General features: G+C 51.7%; 6 protein-coding genes across 6 annotated transcripts; 4 read left to right on the top strand and 2 right to left on the bottom strand.

Annotated features, from left to right (window-relative positions):
• Window positions 1–667: 667 nt before the first annotated feature.
• Z519_01714 (uncharacterized protein) lies at window positions 668–2,631 on the bottom strand (the record flags this gene model as incomplete). The annotated part of the gene is made up of 5 exons (XM_016759471.1): window positions 668–1,419; window positions 1,486–1,551; window positions 1,605–2,078; window positions 2,132–2,230; window positions 2,283–2,631. The coding sequence occupies 5 exons, from the start codon at window positions 2,629–2,631 to the stop codon at window positions 668–670; spliced, it is 1,740 nt and encodes a 579-aa protein (XP_016624799.1).
• Window positions 2,632–4,146: 1,515 nt separating this feature from the next.
• Window positions 4,147–6,026, top strand: Z519_01715 (uncharacterized protein; the record flags this gene model as incomplete). Its single annotated transcript, XM_016759472.1, has 2 exons — window positions 4,147–4,283; window positions 4,331–6,026. 2 exons carry the CDS (start codon window positions 4,147–4,149, stop codon window positions 6,024–6,026), a joined length of 1,833 nt encoding a protein of 610 aa, XP_016624800.1.
• Window positions 6,027–6,752: 726 nt separating this feature from the next.
• Z519_01716 (uncharacterized protein) lies at window positions 6,753–8,169 on the top strand (the record flags this gene model as incomplete). The annotated part of the gene is made up of 3 exons (XM_016759473.1): window positions 6,753–6,956; window positions 7,010–7,851; window positions 7,896–8,169. 3 exons carry the CDS (start codon window positions 6,753–6,755, stop codon window positions 8,167–8,169), a joined length of 1,320 nt encoding a protein of 439 aa, XP_016624801.1.
• A 5,709-nt stretch (window positions 8,170–13,878) lies between these two features.
• On the top strand, window positions 13,879–16,312 carry Z519_01717 (uncharacterized protein; the record flags this gene model as incomplete). Its single annotated transcript, XM_016759474.1, has 3 exons — window positions 13,879–14,409; window positions 14,464–14,649; window positions 14,699–16,312. The coding sequence occupies 3 exons, from the start codon at window positions 13,879–13,881 to the stop codon at window positions 16,310–16,312; spliced, it is 2,331 nt and encodes a 776-aa protein (XP_016624802.1).
• Window positions 16,313–16,940: 628 nt separating this feature from the next.
• Window positions 16,941–18,178, top strand: Z519_01718 (uncharacterized protein; the record flags this gene model as incomplete). Its single annotated transcript, XM_016759475.1, has 2 exons — window positions 16,941–17,357; window positions 17,501–18,178. 2 exons carry the CDS (start codon window positions 16,941–16,943, stop codon window positions 18,176–18,178), a joined length of 1,095 nt encoding a protein of 364 aa, XP_016624803.1.
• A 272-nt stretch (window positions 18,179–18,450) lies between these two features.
• Window positions 18,451–19,239, bottom strand: Z519_01719 (uncharacterized protein; the record flags this gene model as incomplete). Its single annotated transcript, XM_016759476.1, has 1 exon — window positions 18,451–19,239. The coding sequence occupies one exon, from the start codon at window positions 19,237–19,239 to the stop codon at window positions 18,451–18,453; it is 789 nt and encodes a 262-aa protein (XP_016624804.1).
• Window positions 19,240–20,791: the final 1,552 nt, after the last annotated feature.

Raw genomic sequence — 20,791 nt, forward strand, 5'->3', positions numbered from 1 at the left:
AACCTTTCCGAACGGTCGATCGATTGATTAATGAAATTACTCAGGCGTGCGTTTCTCCCACGTCTGGATGGGTAGGTATCGATGTCCATGCCTCATACCGCATCCCGTTGTCCATTCATCCCTCCATCATTGCTTAAATCCAACCAGCGAACTGGCGAACAAATTGGCGATGTCGACCATGTCAATTCAGCTTGCCGGTGCGCTGGATATGCATGTTATGGGAACGGCTCTGCGCTGCTTTTGTTTGTTTGTTTTTGGCACTTCCTTTTGCTCCTTTCCCCTTTTCTCCTCTTCTGCTTTCTTTCTTTCTTTCCTTCTCTCTTTCCCCCGCTTCGAGATTTGCCCGCTCAAAGTCTGGTTCTTCATGGGGTGGAGGGTGATATTGGATTTGAGGGTCGTTCTTTTCGGTCAAGCTTTCTCCTTCCAAGTAGGTTGCTTGATTGTTTCGTGAGGTGACGAAGTCAGGAGGCACATGCAGTACATGCATAGACACACATACACCATTCCATATGCAAGTCCGTCCCAATCGGCTGGCTGTGTGGAAGGGTAGCTGACTGAGTCACTGAGTGACTGAAGTATCAAGCCGTCGAGGAAGTTCGACGGAGATACTGAGATTTTTTTTCCCTTCTCATTCTCTGGCTCCTAACACTTTGCGCCGCCCGGTGATCTAGTCATCGCCGTGCACGCCGATCCACTCGCTGCACGGGCACAGCACATCGGCGTAGATTGTGCACAACTTGCTGCACCAGCAGAAATCCCAGCAGACGCAGATGCGCGCCGCGACGTACTCTTCCAGACTCATGAAGCCCTGGTAGTATCGGTACTGGCCGACCGAGACGCCCTCGAGTCGCGCGGCTGCGCACTCACGGTGGACCTCGCGCCGGAGAGTCTCTTCGATGTCGGTGCGGATGGTACTGAGGGTGGCGGCGTGCGCGGCACAGCCTTCTGCATGGGTGAGCGCGAGAGCACGCACGGGGAGAGCTTCCAGGTCGGCTTTAGTATAATTCTTCGACGGGTATGTCGGGTCCGCAACGAAGTTTGTGTGCGTGAATTCGTTGTTTGGGTGGAGCGGGTCGCCCATTGTGAATGGGGTCGGGGCTCCGAGGGTCGAGCTGCGCGTGGCACGTACGCGGAGGTAGTCAGCCTCGTAGGATTCGAATCGACCCGGGTATCCAGTCAATCCAGCGGTGAGGCGCTTGCGCTTGAGAGCTAGAGCGGCATCGGAACTGTCATCATCGCCATCAGTGAGCTCAGTGGCGGAGCTGCTGCTGCTCGTTCGGCCGTTGAGGGGAAGAGCGGATGAAGAACTGTCGGAGATGGAGCCACCCACTGAGACCGCGCGGCTGCTGTTGACATCTTCGTCAACAAGGGTCTCTGCGACGCGGATCTTCTTCGTGGAGAGGAGATGGACGTAGTGGTCTGGAAATGTGTTAGTGATCGGGGTGCTATTGGATGAGAAAATGTGAAGGTGGGTAAGAGACTCACCACCGGGTTTCGGATCCCATGTGGTAGATTTCGTCACGAACGAGTCACGAGCGTTTCTCTTCTTGACTAGAGATAATGTGAGTATTTAGATGGATGAGCATCGCAAATCGAAGAATCACCTTTCTTCCGAATTGTCAATGGGCGAGGAGCTTGAACTGGTTGGACAGCCAGAGCGTTGATGGTACATCCGGTAGCAGTATGGTATGAATCTGGAAAAGAAGGATCTTGGAGGCGGGCCTGCACCTTAGTCTTCAATGACTTGGGCTTGAGGATGGGCTTGTCGCTGTCGTTGTAGTGGGCTGGCGTCTCAGTGAATTGGATTGAGAAGTTCTCGGATCCTGGGATCTCGTAGTTGGCGAGAGTCTCTTTGTCAGGTTGCCAAAGCTGAGGCCAGTCTTCCAGACCTTCCCGTCGATCATCAAACCCGTCTTCGTCGACCACGGGAACATGGTTAGGGCTTGGTCCTTCTCTAGCCTCGACGCCGCCGAAGAAGGATTCGGTGGCCTTTTCCCTCTCCAGCTCTTCATTGATGTCAATATTAAGATAGCCTTCGAGGCTTGTGCCAAGAGATGCGAAGTGATTCTCGACGATGTCTGGTTTGTTGGTTAGCTACGGGCAGGAAAGAATTTCCGGCGGAACGCCGTACCCTTCGTTGTTACGTCCACGCCTGCATGTGCAAAGGCGAACTGGGTGATATCAGGGGTGTCAAGGATGTAACCTCCGTCCGGGCCATTGGAAGTGGTAGCTATAGAAACCTTGGTCAGAAAGGTCAATGAAATGGTTGAGAGAGAGACTACCCTGTGCATTTCTGTTCGCTTCGAATGATGATTTCATTGATTCCTTAGACTTCATGGCCTTGAGACCCGCATCCGCAAACAGGTACTCGAAATATGGAGGTTGCGGAAGAGCAGGGAGTGGTTTGTTGAGATATTCTTCCTTGCTTCTTGCTTCGGATTCCAGGTCCATCGAAATCAGGGAAGAATGACCACTCATGTCAGTGCCTCTGGCACTGAAGCCGAGCTTCTTGTACCAAGACCTGCCGCGGCGCTCAGGAGAGGCGGGTTGGCTCACCGAAGTCTCCATGCTTTCCACAGGACTCTTCTCAGGATCAGGCAAGCCCAAGTAAGGCGCACTGAAGCCGGGCATCTTGCACCGACGAACTGATGAACCTATCTCAATTGATAGAGATTGAGCCGATGTCGAGCCTTGATTTCACAGCTGGCTTTTCAGATGACAACAAGTAAAGATACAGGAGTACAGGCAACAACGCACTGGAAGTTGCCAGGAAATCTGGGTTGTAGAGAAGGTGAGAGCAAAGACGGCGGTGACATTGTAAAAATTTCGAGTTCGATCAGTGAAAGTATTCACCTCACCGGTCCCGATCTGGAATCATATCCTCCCAGCCGCATGATATTTCTTCACGGTGACTATCTCATTGAGCGAATGGGTGGGCAGCAATTGAAAATTTCTGCCTTTCTTACCAGTGAATGAATCAGGGTGTGGTGGAAAAGAACAATACGATCCTCGATTGAGCTTGGGAAGTCCGGCCGAAGATATCGACCATCGCTGCCATCTTCATGTTGTGCCAGTTTCGCAGCAGCTGGTCGCTCAAGAAGCCCTCATCTGCGCCGCCCCAAGGTGATGGTATGCTATGGTCGTCATGGTCAGCCACGGACTTACCTTGTCGATCGACTGGACAAGTCATCCGCGTCCGCAGCTGGCCTGGATCATCGGTGTTCCCTATCGCCCGCTGGTTTGGGTCATAATGCCACAACAGCCTGGAATATCTGATGGAAACCTCGAGTCTCTGGGGACATACGTATCAACATGTCCTGTCTTCTTCTGCCCTTTTCTGAAGCGACGGTGAGGAATACGGAAGAGGTCCGGACTAAGTGGTGGAGCTAAGGAGGCACGGATGGACTGGGTTCCGATATGAACAGGCATGGAAGTTTCTGCTTTCAGCATTCTGTGGGATGGAATTTCTGGCAGACTCTGTTTCAGGCTTGGGAATGGACGGTGGTTAAGGGGATGTCGGATCTGAAGCGCGTGCGGATCGGGCTGCGAGGCGGCGAGGCGGCGAGGCGGCGAGTTGGTGCCGCGCGGAAAAGGCGCCTCAGACACTGACCAGGCCAAGCCACGCTGATCCGACTCGCCGACCGCGACTGGGGGATTCGTCAACACCTTGGCTCAGCCAGGGGCTTCAGGGCTTTTGCGTTCAGATTTGCTGGGGTCCTGTTTTCAGTTTCTCAATAAAACTCGATCAATTACATTCGAGATAACGTCTCTCTTTTTCTCTACTGTCCCGAGTTGTTTAGAACTAACGCTAGCTAATCCGTGATTCTCACCCAGCAAACTCCCCGAGTCCGACGGCATTTGGGACGTCTTCCTCCAGCAAATCTGACTTGTTCTAGACTGCGCCCTCCTTCGGCCGATTCCCACTATCGCGGCTTTGGCAATCTGCTTGAAGTTATTCAGAAGACAGATCATCCTCTACCAGATCATTTTCCCGGCGAAAGTGTCGAAGAAGCCGCGGGCACAGAGATCGGATACTTGACGGAGCTCTGCCTTTCCGCACCCTCCCCTTTCCCGCGCCTCCATCGCTCACCTTTCCCGGAGATGTCAGCTGAGCGGTAGCACCTTTCTCGCAGTTCCTCTTACAATATGGCCAGGCTTTGGGCAACATGCGCCCTGCTCGCCATTATCTCTTCGACGTGGGCGGCGGAGAAAACCGCAGCTGATTACTTTGTTCATTCGCTGCCTGGACAGCCCGATGGTCCTCTCCTTAAGATGCACGCCGGGTATGCAGCACCATCACTTCAAGAAAAAGAGATATTGACATAAGCAGACATGTTGAAGTCAATCCGGAACACAACGGACACATGTTTTTCTGGCACTACCAGAATCGACACATCGCCGATCGACCGCGAACCGTCATCTGGCTCAATGGTGGACCGGGATGCAGCTCGATGGACGGGGCGTTGATGGAATTGGGCCCTTACCGAGTAAGAGAGGGAGGAAAACTGGTCTACAATGAAGGCTCCTGGGACGAGTTCGCAAACGTCTTGTTCGTGGACAACCCCGTCGGCACTGGCTTCAGCTACGTGAATACGGACAGCTACCTTCATGAACTACAGGAGATGGCCGACCAATTCCTCGTATTTATGGAAAAATGGTTTAAGCTGTTTCCCCAGTATGAAAACGACGATCTCTATCTTGCAGGCGAATCATATGCCGGACAATACATCCCTTATATCACCAGGGCTCTTTTGGATCGCAACGCCAAAGCGCAAGGTCAAGGGAAAGGGATATGGAACATCAAAGGCCTTCTGATTGGCAATGGTTGGATTTCACCCGCGGAGCAATACCAATCTTACCTCACCTTTGCCTATCAGGCCAATCTCATCCAAGGCGGGACTCCTGATGCGGCCCGAGTCGAAGCGGTGCAGTCAGCGTGTATTACGGAACTTGCCAAGCCCGGCGGGACGGAAAAGGTGGACGTCAGTGCATGTGAGGCTGTCTTGTCCACAATTCTGGATGTGTCCAAGGTAAACGGCATGTGTTACAACATGTACGACGTCACCCTTAAAGACAAGTGGCCGTCTTGTGGCATGGCCTGGCCTCCGGATTTGGAGACGGTGACGCCGTACTTGCGACGGGACGATGTGCTTGCAGCATTGCATGTGAACCCCGACAAGCGGACTGGGTGGGTTGAATGTTCAGGCGCCGTTTCTTCTTCGTTCCGAGCTAGTCACTCGAAGCCAAGTGTTCAACTGCTCCCAGGCATTCTCGAGGAAGGTGTTCCCGTGCTATTGTTCAGTGGCGCCAACGACCTGATCTGCAACCATGTAGGAACGGAGGATTTCGTCAACAAGATGCAATGGCTAGGGGGCCAGGGCTTTGAGCTCTCTCCAGGGGTCATAGCTCCGAAGCGCGATTGGGAATTCGAAGGCGAACCGGCCGGTGTGTATCAAGAAGCGCGGAATCTCACCTATGTCAAATTCTACAATTCAAGTCATATGGTGCCGTTCGACTACCCTCGACGAACCCGGGATATGCTTGATCGATTCATGGGCGTGGATACGACGGGTATTGGTGGCGAGCCGACCGACAGCCTTATTGATGGTGAAAAGCTGGGCCCTGAAGCGGACGTTGAACCACCAGCCAACAGCACTGTCACTGCTGAAGATGAGAGCCAGAAGCTGAAAGACGCCGAACTCAAAGCCTACTATCGCAGTGGTGAGGCGGCTTTGGTATTCGTGCTTATTGCGGCGGGGCTGTTTGGTTGGTGGGTATGGCGAGGAAGGAGAAAAGCTCGAAGTCAGGGGTATATGAGTGTACCCCTCACGAATGGCGCGATGCGCAAGGGTCGGGGGGACGTGGAAGCAGGGGATTTTGATGAGAGTGAGCTGGACGACCTGGAATCAAGGCGGCGACGTGGGAATATGGATGCGCAGCACTATGATTTGGCGAGCGATAGTGAGGATGAAGATACAGTGGTTCCAAGTGGTGGTGGCAAGGGAGAGCAATCAGGCCCCAATTAAGACCCCCCCAAAAGGACATAAAATTAGTGGTATTCTTTTTTTTAATGATAGATGCATGGTGATCTTTGGTTCTTGAGCAATGGTCTTCCGCTTTTCCTGTCTTTTCCATCAACTTTGCCTTTAACCCACAGCTCCTCGAAACCCGCGCAGCCTTGCCCCGTGATTACATAGCCTTGGCGGCTAATCGACACTACGCTAGCCGACCCCCTGGCAATGTCGCCCTTTCGAAAAGCCTGTGCGAATACCTTGAAGCCCCTTTTGCAGGACTATGGAGGAGGAACTGTTAGGTCTTAGACACTTGTCTGGTCTCTTGCGGTATCAGCGTGAGTCTATGGAATACGGAATATCTTCCTCTTCCCTATTGGGAGTTTCCTTGTTTTACCAGAACGAACTAGTCGGTCGCAGCCCCGGCCCACTCCTCTCATAGGCCATGTCAATCAGCTTCATCTGGTTAATTGAGTACTTGCCACTGATCAATGACTACGTCCGACGGTCCTTTACCCCATTCACAAACTCCTCGAGCTGGTAGCGATACGACGTCCACAAGCGCTCACCGGGCATGTTCGCGAATTTGCCACCAGCCTCCCCGTAGGTGTGTGCTTTATGAGCCTTGGATTCGACCAATTTCTTGACCGAATCTAATCCGGGGTAGCCCCCGCAACGAAGTAGATACCTACCTTAGAGTATTTTCCCTGCGTAGCCAGATAAGCGTCAAGTTTTTTTGAGATGGGTGAAGTAGGTGATAAACCTCCTTCCACAGTTGAAGTCTGGGATGAGCTCCCCAATTTACATCGCAGTCAGGAACCTGCCCATGTTGAAGAGACAACCCGAGAAGATCATCCCAGAAATGGTGCCATCCTCTTAGACGTTGGCGCCAAATGCGATGTGGAGGGATTCCAGCGAACGACTAGACTGGCAAAAGATGAACATGTAATGAACGTTCGCGACACTCTGGTATCAGCGGTTAACGATACATTTTGCAGTCAGTTGTGGTTCCCCAGCCATCAGACGACGCACAAGACCCCCTCAACTGGTCCGCTTCGAAGAAACATCGCATCCTCATCACTCTTGCTGTTGCAGTCTTCATGGCGGATTTCCAAGCCACATCGGGTGTTCCGTGCTTGATACCTCAGTCGGCAGAGTGGCATACCACCCCAAATCACGTTAATTACTCGGGAAACTTGAATATCATCATGGCGCAGGCATCACTTACAAGATATCTGGGAGACTTCGCTGACGACTGTCATGTCAGTGGTATTGGTGGCATTCTGGGCATTCCCGCTCTCTATTTTTGGGGTCGCGCACTGGTTGCCTTTTGGTCCATTCTGATAAGCATATTTTTGCAGTTAGGATGTGCCCGTGTACAGTCCTTTAACACCTTCTATGCCCTTCGAGCACTGGTTGGCCTGACATCTCAGCCCGCACTCACAGCCGGTCTAGCCTTCATTCAGGACATGTTTTTCTTCTATGAACATGCTCGCAAAATTGGCGTTTGGGCGGCTATATTCCTCATTGCACCCTACTTCAGTCCACTGTTAGGAAATTTTATTGTTGCTCAGACGGGGAGCTGGAGGATCGTCCAGTGGCTGCCATTTGCCGTTGGCGGGGCAAATATCCTTATGATGGCTGCTTTTCTGGACGAGACCAGGTACAGGCGCGATATTCAGATGTCTGAGCAGCCAGACCGGGGAGCTAGGCTGCTTAGAATACTGGGTGTTTGGCAGATCAGGGTCCATCATCACTATTTCGATAGTGTTAGGAGATCTTGCATGCGTATTGTCGAGGTGGCTATCAAACCGATTATGGTTCTCGTTTTTATTTACTAGTAAGCTCCCCACCGCATGAATGACCTGTGGTTGACAAATTCAGTATGGCAGTGTTCATATGGCTGGTTGGTATTAACCAGACCTCAAGTATTCTCTTTGCTACTGCCCGCGCTGAAGGTGGATATGGATTTGGCCAAAACGCCGTGGGATTTTTATTCTTCGCACCCATCGCCGGCATCATTGCAGGAGAAATTTTCGGCCATTTTTTCAACGATTACATCTTTCGACGCAGTCTCCGCCGTCATAAGGGGCTTTTTGTGCCTGAATATTGTCTCCCAACAATTTACGTTGGCCTTATTCTCATGTTCCTGGTTTAGTCATCATAGGAGAAGCTCTTTGGAATCATTGGCTCTGGGTGGCCATCGTCTTTTGGTTGGGGTATGATGGCCTTTGGTACAATGCTATGTTCAGTTGCAATTACCGCTTACACTCTGGATAACTATTCGTTGGCGTCAGGCGAGGTCTCGTCTCTCATCAATTTTGCACGTCTGGTGAGTGGGTTCTCTGTCGGGTAAGTCTTTCTAACTTCTTTCCTCACCACACATCGTTGACGGTCGGTACAGCTACTTTCAATTAGTAAGTATATCTCTTGGCGGCTAGTATAATTCTAACTTGCTTCGCAGGACTGGGGCGGAAAATCAGGATGGGACGTTTCCTTCGGTTGCTAGGCCGCCGTTGTCGCTCCCGCCACCGTCATAATCATTCCCACTCGTCATATATTTGGTGCAAAGTTACGGCGTTGTGGAGGAGAGCTGCCGTACTAGGAAGCTTCGTTATCGAGGGCAAGCCATGGGATAAGATCTTGCCAGGGTCAGAAAAGACCAAAGAGAGCAGAAGAGAGCAGAAGATTGTAGTAGATGGCTTGATACTATCGACTCCGGATTGGGGCCATTGTCGGAAATTAGTTTCGGAAGCGGTGTGGTTTGGAAGAGTGTTAGATCATTGATAGGCAATAAGTTGATTGATTCAGAAGGAAAGAGAAGTTCAATCTGCGACAATAGAAGAGGCTAAAACACCCATGTTGGTCAAGGTGTCACTTTGCCAAGAGATCTCCTATATTACCTGATTTGGCTAGTTCAACAAAAAGCGGGGGTGGATGGCCCCAGTGAAGATTTTTAACCTGAAAGCCCTGTGATCCAAACACGAAAGACTCTCCACTCGTACGGAGATCTCCAGGGAAACTGCAGAGACCATGAATGCCCACATTTAGTAATTGGCTTGAACCGTATGGGGGCTATCTATCATAGAGATTATGAATGCTGCCAATTCGCGGAAGCTCTAGACGGCGTGTCACACCAACAAAGAATATTAGTTTCGCAAAAAGGAGCATTAAGTCGACCCAGGCTTCTGCAGCGACACATTTTCAGATGGTTCAAGTCCTAGCCGGTTGCCTAGACGCTACTGTTACCCTCACTCCTTGGATAAATTCTGTATCGTTTCTATAATAATCTTCTATGGCTGAAGCCTTGGGAAGAGATATCTAACTGCTCTAATTTTGCGGTTGTGCTTTTTATGAAATCCCCATCAAAGTGTGAGAAACGAAGAAGGCTATCACATTGATACTTGGGACGACACAGATCTTCTTGTCCTATGTCTGATGCGCTAAGGCGTCTGGGAGCCACCACCGTTATCAATGTGTACTTTCCCGACACGAGAAAATTCAAAGTGGCTACTAGCTCTACTCCGTTCTTCTTCGACGGTGTGACACATCTCCTCGCCACGATATTATCCGATCGGACAAGAATCGCGCCTCCAGCCTCGATACTTTTGCAGGCTTGCCATTCCCCGTCGCGATCATGTATGTACGGCACTGTGCTGATACGATCTGTGTGATCGGTATTGGCAAATCTTGCGCGACCTTTGTAGTAGCTTCCCAGGCATCGCCGTCGATGTCAGTGATCACCAGAAGACCTCCATGGTGACATACAAGGTCATGAGTTGAGGTCACGTCGCCATAATTTTCCAACCAAGCATGGGACAGGTGTAACACTGAGAACCGTCAAGATGGTAGAGAGCCTAATGCCTTATCCTCAGAGATGTCCGTGTGTCTGTCATCTCAGCGAGTTCTTTCCTGTTTATATAGGCATTTGGCCTGTGCCTAGAGAGGCATTTCTGGCCCCTCCATGTCGGCATCATCCGGAACGACATCATCCAGCTCAAATGGCATGATGTGAATGGCGCCGTTAGCGCGGTCGACGTGCCCTGGTTTGCGCCGCTGATTCTGTCGGCAATGGCGAGCTAGGTGGCGATCTCGCAGCCCTGAAACTCTCTTCGTCTCACAATATGATCTTTGAGTCCAGCTGGAAAGAAGATGATATAGCGTGCATAGTGTCTGAGACCCTATTCAAAGCGCCAGCCCTTATATCCGTACAAGTGGCAGAGCGACCTGCTGATGATAGACTCTGGTCTAATCCCATAATCGACAAGCATCTCTTTGAGCCGATTGACCATGCCCATGGTCCCGTCCCAACTTGTCGCGACTGTCACTATATTGCATTTGCGGATAATGGCCATTAGTGAGTAATCTGGTGGTAAAACCTTCGCATCGTTCCTGTGTTCGGGATCCTCCGCGGATAATTTTGAGGTCATGAATAACATTCATTAAGCGAATCAAACGCCAATGGTTCCCTCTGTCTTGACTCTTGTCACATTGGAGGAGAAGGCCGTCCTTCTGACCATATGATGGAAAATTGTCACGTACATTAAGTACCGGTCGTTGTCTCCTGCCACCTCCTGCACGATCCAGAGTCCTCCCTAGTATGGCGTACAGGGGTCACTCTCGAGAACTTCGTGGATAACATGCGCCTGTTTGGCTCTTCGAGTAATTGGCATCGAGCCACCACCTGACCGCAGATCCTTCTCGTCCATGTCAACGACGTATGCGTGGTTAGCCCCTCAGAAAGGCGTGGCCATACAATGATATGCCGCGCCATTTAACATACCGAAGATGTGAGTCGCACCTGATGGTTCGTGTCCTCGGTATTGGTCTGCTCAATAAAAACGCCGTCGGATACGGGGTAGTTTCATGGCTCGTTTTGGTGCAATCTCCGTGCTTCGCGTCATTCCTGGGAGGCTGGGAAGTTCGCGCATTGGGACAATACTCGAAAAGGTGAAACACAATATATGTTAGATATACATGCGGTCGAAACAGTTATCAGCGGCTAAATCGTTATTGAAACCGTGGCGGATCCCCACACTACGGACTCTATTGCCAACCTCCCCAAAGCTGTCGCTTTCGCCATTAGATCGCGAATTCCGCGCCCTTGAAGCATGCGAGCGACGCGCCTGCCTCGATGATAGCCTTCTCTCATTCCTTATGCTCCCCCGCCGTACATCCGAGTCTTCCTCGGCCCCTGAACTCGTTTCACTATCATCAAGACGGCCTGGGGTGTCATCAATATTTGTGGCTCAACAGAATAATTCATGGGAAACCAGCCGTGCCTTTTTTTTTTTTTTTCACTTTTCATCGGAGACCCAGCATCCTCCTTAGGCCGAACCAAATTAACGTATGAGTTCCAATATGGCTTGTCAGAATTCTGGAGCTCCTGCCTCAATCCAGATTCGTCTGCGGCAAGCGGGGCGCTCTGATTGGTCCACTATTGAAGCAATTCAATTTTCTGCAATGGTGATCATCCATCCCCGCCAGATGGGAGTATCGATGGTCTCGAATAAGGCTAAGGCGGTTGACATGTCCTCCTATTATTGTTGAGACAGGCCGAACTTTCCTAGCACGAGGCACATCTATGCCGTGCACAAAGTTATTGATGGCTTTGGATGGTCCATTTCGTCTGTGACTTGACCGATATTCTTCGCTTTGCAAGGTTTCACTCGGCGGTGGTGTCAGTAGCTTATCTTCTGCCCTGTCTTCGGCAGTTACCAGATGCTCAGTAGCCGCTTGTTAAGCCGGGAACAACGAACGCATCATGAAACGGGCTTGGGAGTCTTGATCATCATCCTCCCCAATCAAAGAGAGGCTTTGATTATCAACGCAATTTGGTTCCCGACATAGAGGATCTGGCTTACCGTCGGCTAGCAAGCTTTTGAGCCAGCACTGGGGTATTGAGCATTAAACGTAGGGTAGCTCCACAGGTTTTGAGTTGTTCATGGAACAAGCAAGACTGTTTTGTCTTTGAAATACCAATTAACACGGGTCAAGAAGTCAGGTCTTGACTTTCCGCCCAGTAAGTTGATGACAGCCTTACTCAGATCGTCAAATATGATCTTGCATCGGTCGATGATATTTTGAGTCGTAGTTAAGGCAGACAACGAAAGTCGATATGCCCTGGCATGGGACAAGGTAGAATGTGCTTGAGCACGGCGCAAACCAGAGTGACATCGGGTGCGAGTGATTCGACGTCGTCAGATGCTGAACCGAGAATATGGGCAAAATCGTAGACGCTTCGTGAGAGTGTCAGTCCCCCTCCAATGACTTCGGCAAAATTGGCAACGATGGCTATGGCCGCAAAAGATTCAGTCATTATGCACGGAGTCTGTGACTTTCCAAGTTCGACAATAATAGAAGACGCGTATTGCTCAAGAAATTGACCCAGCTAGCAAGCAGAAAGATACAGAGCAACTGCAGAAAGGAAAATATCTAGGCAACCTTGAGGTAGGTACTCGTATTGGGAGGAGAAGATGTCGCGCGATCGAGGGGGACGGAGTTGGGGGCCTGTTCCCGATATGGTTTAGCGACGGACTAGCTACCGAGCATCTGGGCGATAACTTGGTGGTACAGTACCTAATTAGCTGACTGGTCTTGCTAGTCTAAACTATTAAGGACATGGAGTTGCACAAGAGCCGACACTCTTTTCACTTCATTTTCACTTTTCTTTCACTTTGCTCTCAGATTCAGTTGTGTCTTTCGATGCCCTCTTCTGCTCTAATCTGCTCTACTCTGTTCTACCCCGAAACCGTTCACTCACTGCGCTTTGTCCTTACATGCCTTCTACTTTTTGGCAATGTGTCAATGTCTGGTGGACCTGCAGTGCATTTTCCAATTAGCTCGTCAACTCCTTGCAGCTGTGGCAGCCGTCTGTCCAACCTGTTCAACCTATCGGCCCGTCCAGCTCGTCGTCCCTTGACAACCTCAGACCTGGCCTTGGTTCTAGGCTCAACCTCAGTCTGATGCCGATGCTGGTGCTGATCCTCATCCTGATGCTCGTCCTCTTTACTGGTGCATGTTCGTCTCCACCACCTCCCCCTCTACTTCTATATCTGGACAGACATGCCTGTCGCCGACGCGCCCCTTGTCGCCCTCATTCGTCCTCGTTGCCCTCGACCGCTGCAAGCCCAGGCCTTAGACACCTTTCTCCTCTCTCCCTCCTGCCATGTAGGTGCTGTATGTGATCCCCAGATCCGAGATCCCACCATGTCGCCCAGACTTCAGCTGCACTAGCCATCTTGATCGGATGCGGCTTCCTGAGTCCTGCGTCATTGCCCTGTATGAACGACAAAGAAAGGCCTAGTTCACATTGTCGCTTCCATCTCGGAGATACGTGCAGCCTCAATTCCCGCGAAGGTCGCCATTCCCTTTTTATTACTGCTGCTCCTCTACTGCAACTGATGCCTCCTCGCACCTCAAAATTCTATCTTTTGCACCCTGAATCCTACCTTGTGTGCTGTCTGTCCGCCATCCTCATCTCTAGTCTTTCTGCTTCTTTGACCGCCCTCAGATTGGTTCTTCCTTCACTTGTACCTCACAATATTCCGCTCGCTTCACCACTTCCACTTTCTCTTCCCTCCTATTTCCTTCCCTGACAAATGGATCACAGTGCCCTCCTCACACTGCATCAATTGGCTGTTCGAGCTAGCCCCCATGATCCCTCCCAAACTGCCGTCTCTTATGATGCTGGCCATATCGCTCTCTCCTTTTTCACCTCGCTCATAGGATGTACCACTACCCTGGAACTCCTACAAAGGCGTACATCAACGAGAGGAGCATACAATTGGCAAGTTTGCCTCTCCCTCATCAACTTCCGGACCATTGACCAATCTGCAGGTTTCTCCTTGTAGCATCCGCCATCACCATGGGTGGCATTGGTATCTGGGGTATGCACTTCGTCGGTAATAGAGCTATCGTGCTTCAAGACGGAGACCCCGAACGTCAGATACTCTACGACCCCGGATTCACCGTAATCTCTTTCTTCATGCCAATCTTGGTCCTTCTTTTCGCTTTCTACACCCTCGGAATGCCCACCCGCGCTCGTCAGCTTCACGTTGCAATTGCCGCTTGTCTCACTGGAGCCGCTGTTTGTGGCATGCACTATCTTGGCCAATACAGCGTTGAGAACTATGTTTGTTTCTACCGGGCTCAGAACGTTGCTGGAGCCGCTATCATCGCAGTGTTGACCAGTTTTATCGCCCTTGGCATCTTTTTTCGGTTACGAGACGCGTGGAAAGACGGCTGGTGGAAAAGAGCCTTATGCGGCGTCATTCTGGCCACCGCTGTCTCGGGCATGCATTGGACCGCAGCGGTTGGCACAATATACCATTGGAAAGGTCATTTGAGTATCCCCGGAAACTCTAGGTCCCAAACGGCAGTCATTGCAGCCGCTCTTGTTAGTCCAATACCTTGTCATGCAGGAACTGCAGCTGACATGTCACCCTACCAGTCAATGGGATCCTGTGTCATCCTTCTTGCGGTGGCCTTCATCCGAGGTCGCAACAAGCTCACTGCCAGAATCAAAGCACAACGTCTAATGCTGGCCTGCGCGTACTTCGATGATGAGGGCAGAGTGATGGTCACCCAGGAAGGAACCTTGCCTAGCGAAAAGATAACAAATCACTACATTGAAAAGGTAGGCACCTCTTGACTCAAGCCTTGCTTGTATTGACGAGGCATTTTAGACCTTTGGAGAAGACGAGCTCAGCAGGTCTCATCCAACCTACCTCTGGATCTTTCAAGCATCCCGCAATTGGATAACGCTGCGAGACCTCATTCCCAGCATGAAAGAGTATATCGAAAACGACCCGACAGCGAGGAAATTTCGGCCCAGCAACATTTCCCAAAATTTACCGCACGACGCCATGGCAAGCTCCCTCAACTTCGCTCCAATCTTCAAGCAGTTGTTTTGTGTCGCGGCCCAGCAGCTAGCCAATCACATTCACGAACCGCTGGAGAGGTTAGGAGTTCTATTTGAAGAACATCTAGATACAGGCGCAACATCTGCGTCCACGCCGTTGAGGATCGACATCAGGCTGCTATCAGCCAGATCTTACAAAAAGACGGCAGATGCGGAGAAAGGATTTTTATCGCCGCTCACAGTGTCTCGAGGAAAGTACTTTTTCGTTCATCGACAAATAAACAAGGGTGAGGCAGCTAGATTTGCCGCCCTGGGATACCGTTTTGCCACCATTGAGCAAATCGCGGAACCTCTGACTAAGAGCATGCAAGTCGACCGTGACAACATGGTGGCTAAAATTGAGCGCATGAAATTGGGCGCATCGTCCGGGCATCTTCTACCACCCGGTGTGCATTTAGCCTGTTTCATGCTTCGCCCGAGCATGTACAAAAGTTTCGACATCCTGGTGCCAGCTGCCTCTCAAGACCACTTGCCTCACGTCACGGTGCAGTCCGGTGATCTATCCAAAGATCAGCTGGCCCAATTAAATCGTTTTGAAGATTGCACTGTCAGTGAGATTCTCAGGATCCTTCTCAACCAATCAAGTGAATCACAAATTGGCGACGAGATCCGATGGCAGCTTTACAATACCTTCGTTAAGCTCGTTGATGTCATCGGTGACTACGATACCATGATGCAGGCCAAATTTTCCGCTAAAGCATTCCGAGTTGCAAGTCGACCGGGCGACGGTCCTAGCCCCTCACCAACATGTACCTTGCTAACAGTTCGGGTGTTGAGAAGCATACATGCGACATCGAGTAAGAAGGAATTGACATATGTTCCTCTGTCATTTTTCAGCGCTCAGCAACAGAGCCAAGCAAAAGATTGCAGGGATGAGTTGTTTGAGCAGAAAGTCAAAGCAGAGTTTCGGCGTCCTGCTCATGGTGATTTTGTCCAAAATTCGTCGTCCATCAGCGTTAATGGCGGCAGGAGGACGAGTTCAGTCGATTCGGCTCGTCAAGGGCCAGAGCCACCTAGTTCGGCGCCGATCACAAGCACGTTGGCTGGATTTCCCACCCTTACCCGCCCTCGAAGCGATGATGCTACGGTTATTGAGCGCGACAAGAGTATAGCGGAAGGATCTGATGTTGAAATGATGGGCATCACAATGCCGGACAGTGCTCACCTTGGCAATGAAACAGGAACGACGCACGCCGATGTCCCTGAACCTAGGCAAGCCGGAAATGGGCGAAACAGCTGGGTGAGCGAAGTGTTCGGTCTATTCCGCCCAGGAGCGGAAGGTTGGTCTAATGCAAGAGGGGGAGGGTGGAAACAGGACATAAATGTTGAAAACTCATTTGAGATTAGAAGGAAGGGATCGTCAATCGAGCACGACTGATACTGAGGCCTTGTTTCTGCCTAGATGAGAGCCATTGATGCTGGTGCTGAAAACTGAGCGGGCGAGATCGATCCTGACACATCGATGCACGAAAATGGGAGGCTATTGTGCTCTGATGTATTTCTATTGATATCCTAGTCGATGGAGATATTGATCTATCATGCGAAAGGCGTCTTTGTAGCGCGGGGATGTGAAGCAGGATGAGAAGATGCTGGCGAGGCTGAAGTAGTGAGCAGGTGAGCGATGTGATTGGCGGAGCGTCGGAAGAGATTCTGCCCCTCCAACGCCGCCTTCGCCTTGTGTCTGCGCTGCTTCTCGCTGCTCTCGCTCCCTCCCGCAGATATTCTGTCCCTTCACTTCACCCGCAGTTTCCATAGCTAGGATACCTCCATCTATCGCAGACAGACATCCGACAGGCTCCGAGTACTATGGCAGGCTCATGAGACTCACCAGCTGAGGACAATAATATCCAAGGACTCTAGACCACCCTTCGTCGATCGAGTACAGCCTGCACCGCTACAATTTCCAAAGCCATCGAACCGCCCAGAGCCCTATAAGCGAATCCTGAAGACGTGACCGGTGTGACTGTTTTCCTTTCTCCTTTCCACGACCTCCTTAACCGTGCGCAATGCCCTTTGCACAACTCGTAATCGGGCCCCCGGGCGCTGGCAAGTCGACCTACTGCAACGGCATGCAGCAGTTCATGGGTGCGATCGGGCGCAAGTGCTCGGTCGTGAATCTGGACCCGGCCAACGATCCCGTCCCTTCGTCCTCGTACGCGTCCTACGAGCCGGCCCTGGACATCCGCGACCTCATCTCGCTCGACACGATCATGCGGGACGAGGAGATCGGGCTCGGCCCCAACGGCGGCGTGCTCTACGCGCTGGAAGAGCTCGAGGAGAACTTTGACGGCTGGTTTGAGGAAGGGCTCAAGCGCCTCGGCGACGATTACATCCTCTTCGACTGTCCCGGCCAGGTCGAGCTGTTTACCCACCATGGCAGTCTGAGGAGGATCTTTGGCAGGTTGGAAAAGATCGGGTATCGTGTGTGTGTTTTGGCCCTACCCCTCTCCTATCCACCATGTTTTCTCCTTCCTGCTCGTTGACTTTCTGTTTTTGCTTCCTATCTCTCATTCCTAAGAGCAAAGTACATGGGCTGACGGGTTTGTCCATTCGTTTTTGTTAACAGCTAGTGGTGGTCAACCTGATCGACTCATACGCCTTAACGTTGCCCTCGCTGTACATCTCCACCCTCCTGCTGTCGCTACGGAGCATGCTCCAACTCGATTTTACACATATTAACGTCCTCACGAAAATCGACAATCTCAGTAAATACCCCCCTTTACCGTTTAATCTGGACTTTTACACCGAAGTTCAGGACCTATCGTACCTGCTCCCTTATCTCGAGGAAGAGTCGCCGATGTTCAAGCACGGCGGGAAGTTTCAGGCATTGAACGAGGCGATTGTCCAACTCGTCGAAGAGTATGGGTTAGTCGGCTTCGAGACATTGGCAGTCGAGGATAAAAAGAGTATGATGAGCTTATTGCACACGATTGACAGGGCGGGGGGGTATGCGTTTGGCGGCGCCGAGGGCGCGAATGATTCTGTTTGGCAGGTCGCTGTCAGGGAGGGACTTGGCAAGATGGATGTCAGGGATGTCCAGGAACGGTGGATCGACAGGAGAGAAGAATACGATGAGTTAGAGAGAAAGGAGTGGGAAGAGGAGCAGAAGCGGAGGGAAGTCGAGTGGGTGAAGAGCGGAGAGGGGATGATGAGAATGAACGAGGATGGAGACGAGGACATGAGCTTACCGCCGATGAAGGATGGTGGTGTAAAAGTTATGAGAAGTGGGAACAAGCATTCGTGACCCTGCTGGTGTCAAGTGCCGGTTCCACAGTCTATTTCAGTCGACTTTCCCCGTCCAAGGTAGCTGGTTGGCCACTGTCATTGCGGTGATAGCTATGGCGAATACAACGGCCATGATGAGGGAACTCGGAGCCCCAAGATGTCGCGGGAAGGGTGCGGTCGTGACGCGTTCTGGGATCAGTTGAAGCATTTGACTGTGAGCACATCTTGCTCGAGCGGGTGCGTCGCTCTGTTGGTAGATAACCAAACATTCTTCAATCGGGGAAGTCTTTCTCAACCAGAATCATTTTCGAAGTCTTCTTCATCCTCCTCGTCCAGATCTAGAATGCTTTCTTCGCCCATCAGCCCCAGGCCATCTGCCTTCCCTTTCCCCTTCGCGGCCGTCTTCCCGTTCTCACCAGCAAACAGACCCTTCAGAACCGCGTCGTCTTCCTGGTCACCTACACTTCGACCCTGCAGCTTCGCTCTGACAACCTCCCTCCTCGCCCTCCTCAGAAGCTCCTCTTCACTCTTCTTGATGGTCCCACTCACCCTGACCACTCGCACCACACAAGCCACCTCCTGACGCCCCCATACTGCTGTTGCTGCTGCGTCGCCTGTTCCTCCTCTTCCTCGTTTCCCTCCTGCGCGTGGCCCTCCGGCGGGAGAAGGATGAGGTGCAGGAAGCGAGGAAGGTGCGGGGACGCTCGTTAGAAAGGTGAGACTAGCCCAGACGAGACGGAAGTGGGCGCGCGGCACGCGCAGGATCCCCGTCGAGGTCGCGGGTGAGAAGTACACGAGCCGCAGCGACGACTGCGTCACGGAGACGCCGTGGTCGCCGAACAGCGTCTGGATCTGGCTGCGCAGATGCGTTACAAGCAATGCCGGCGTGAGGTGGTTCGGCGACGGGCGCAGGAAGAGGATATATGGCGGCGGTGGTGGTGTAGCCGCGTCTTTCACGGTGAGACTTGATGCCAATGGTGGTGGTGCTGCTGAGGTAGCTGAGGAAGTCGAGGGCGCGGGTGCGGAGGGAGACGGATAGAGGATGTTGAAGAGGAGATAGCGGTGTTTGATCCGGACCATTGTCTTTTATTCTCTCCTCTCCCCTCTCTCAGCGAGACTTTGGAGTTCAAGGTTGAATATTATTCCTATTTCCATGAGTATTACCGAGTATTATTAATATTATTCGCGAGGACCGGAAATCCCTTTGCGGGTTGCTGTCTTTGCGGAGAAAGACATTTTGTTCTGCAAGGCTGAAGCTCGTACAAGGTACCCCTCGGAGATTTAATTATTGGGCTTGGCAAGACTGCGCGTCCGCGTGGAGAGATCGACCGCATAATCATCTGACTCTACGAGTAGTTTATCCGCGCATGAAAGCATGGAAAAGGTGACATACACCTACGCACACGTGCATTAGAAGTTGGAACCCCCTACCTCCGGGGAAGCTGGTCTTGAACTCGCCTTTCGAAACACCAGGCACATGAAACTTGGGCGAGCTCGATTCGGAAGGGTTCAGGAGGTCCACAAGTCCAAGTCCAGGAGTGGTGTATCTCTGAAACGACTGTTCCGAACAGGCATATCCGATGTACCCTATTATACTTCCAGGTAAGCATTTTTGGTCGGTTTCCGCTTAGCCATCTGCTTGTGTTCCCGCACCGCCATATTCTCAAACGGCGGCGTTGGAGATCTGTCTAGGTCGAGCTGGGGTAGATCAAGGCAGATGCATGATGCATGGGCCGAGGACCAGTCTGCCCTGCCATCCCAGGGTCTTGTCATGCCCGTTGTTAAATTGGAAATGGACACGAACAAAAGGAGGCGCAAGTCGCAATCGTAACACTCGAGCTGAGATCGATGCCCCTTAGCCAATTGAGGGGAATCGAGCACGTTTGTTCTCGTTCGTCAACGACGTCCATACTCGTAGGGGACAGGATCGGGTCTTGTTTCTCTCTGAATCTTCCCTCATCTTCTCCCCCTCTTCGCTTCATAGGCAAATCCGGGGGGCCAAGTCACTTCGCATTGCTGAAGTTTGAAGAAGCGCCCTGACGTGAACTCTGGCAGGTGTCCTGAGTGGTTCGTGCATGAGCAGGATATGTAGGGTTGTCGTTTCACATCACCTCCTCGGCGGCTCTGAAAACAATCTGGCGGCTTTGACTGGCTGTGGACGACTGGTCCGGGTTTTTCTGTTCTCGCGTGGCCCCTGAGAATCGAGAACCCTGGCTGGTGGAAGGATTTTTGCTGTAATTAGGGTTGATCTAGGCTGTGAGGGGTATAGATGCGTTAGTGGCGTGGAGGGTGGCCACTGAGAGGATGGTGATGTTGGACGCCATCGCTTCAAGTGAGCGGGGACAATCCAAGATTTTACGTGGTTGTGGGCAGTAAGAGCCTTTCACATCGTCTCCAGTGGGTGCCCGTGGAGCCCTAGCAGGCCCTACTAGGTACCTAGGCAGTTAACCCAGGCGTCCCAGGGGAGCCTAGGCCCACTAGGCCCACTAGCCATGCCCTCGAGCCCTCTCGAGCCCTTCCGTGTTGTTTGTTTGGGGCTGCAGGCGCTGTCAATCAATGTCAAGTTGCTCCATCTCGCTGCATCCTGCAGCCTGCATCCGTATCTTCTTCGTTTCCTCTCTTCTCTCTCCTG

This window comes from Cladophialophora bantiana, assembly GCF_000835475.1.
Source record: "Cladophialophora bantiana CBS 173.52 unplaced genomic scaffold supercont1.2, whole genome shotgun sequence".
Classification (NCBI taxonomy): Eukaryota; Fungi; Ascomycota; class Eurotiomycetes; order Chaetothyriales; family Herpotrichiellaceae; genus Cladophialophora; species Cladophialophora bantiana.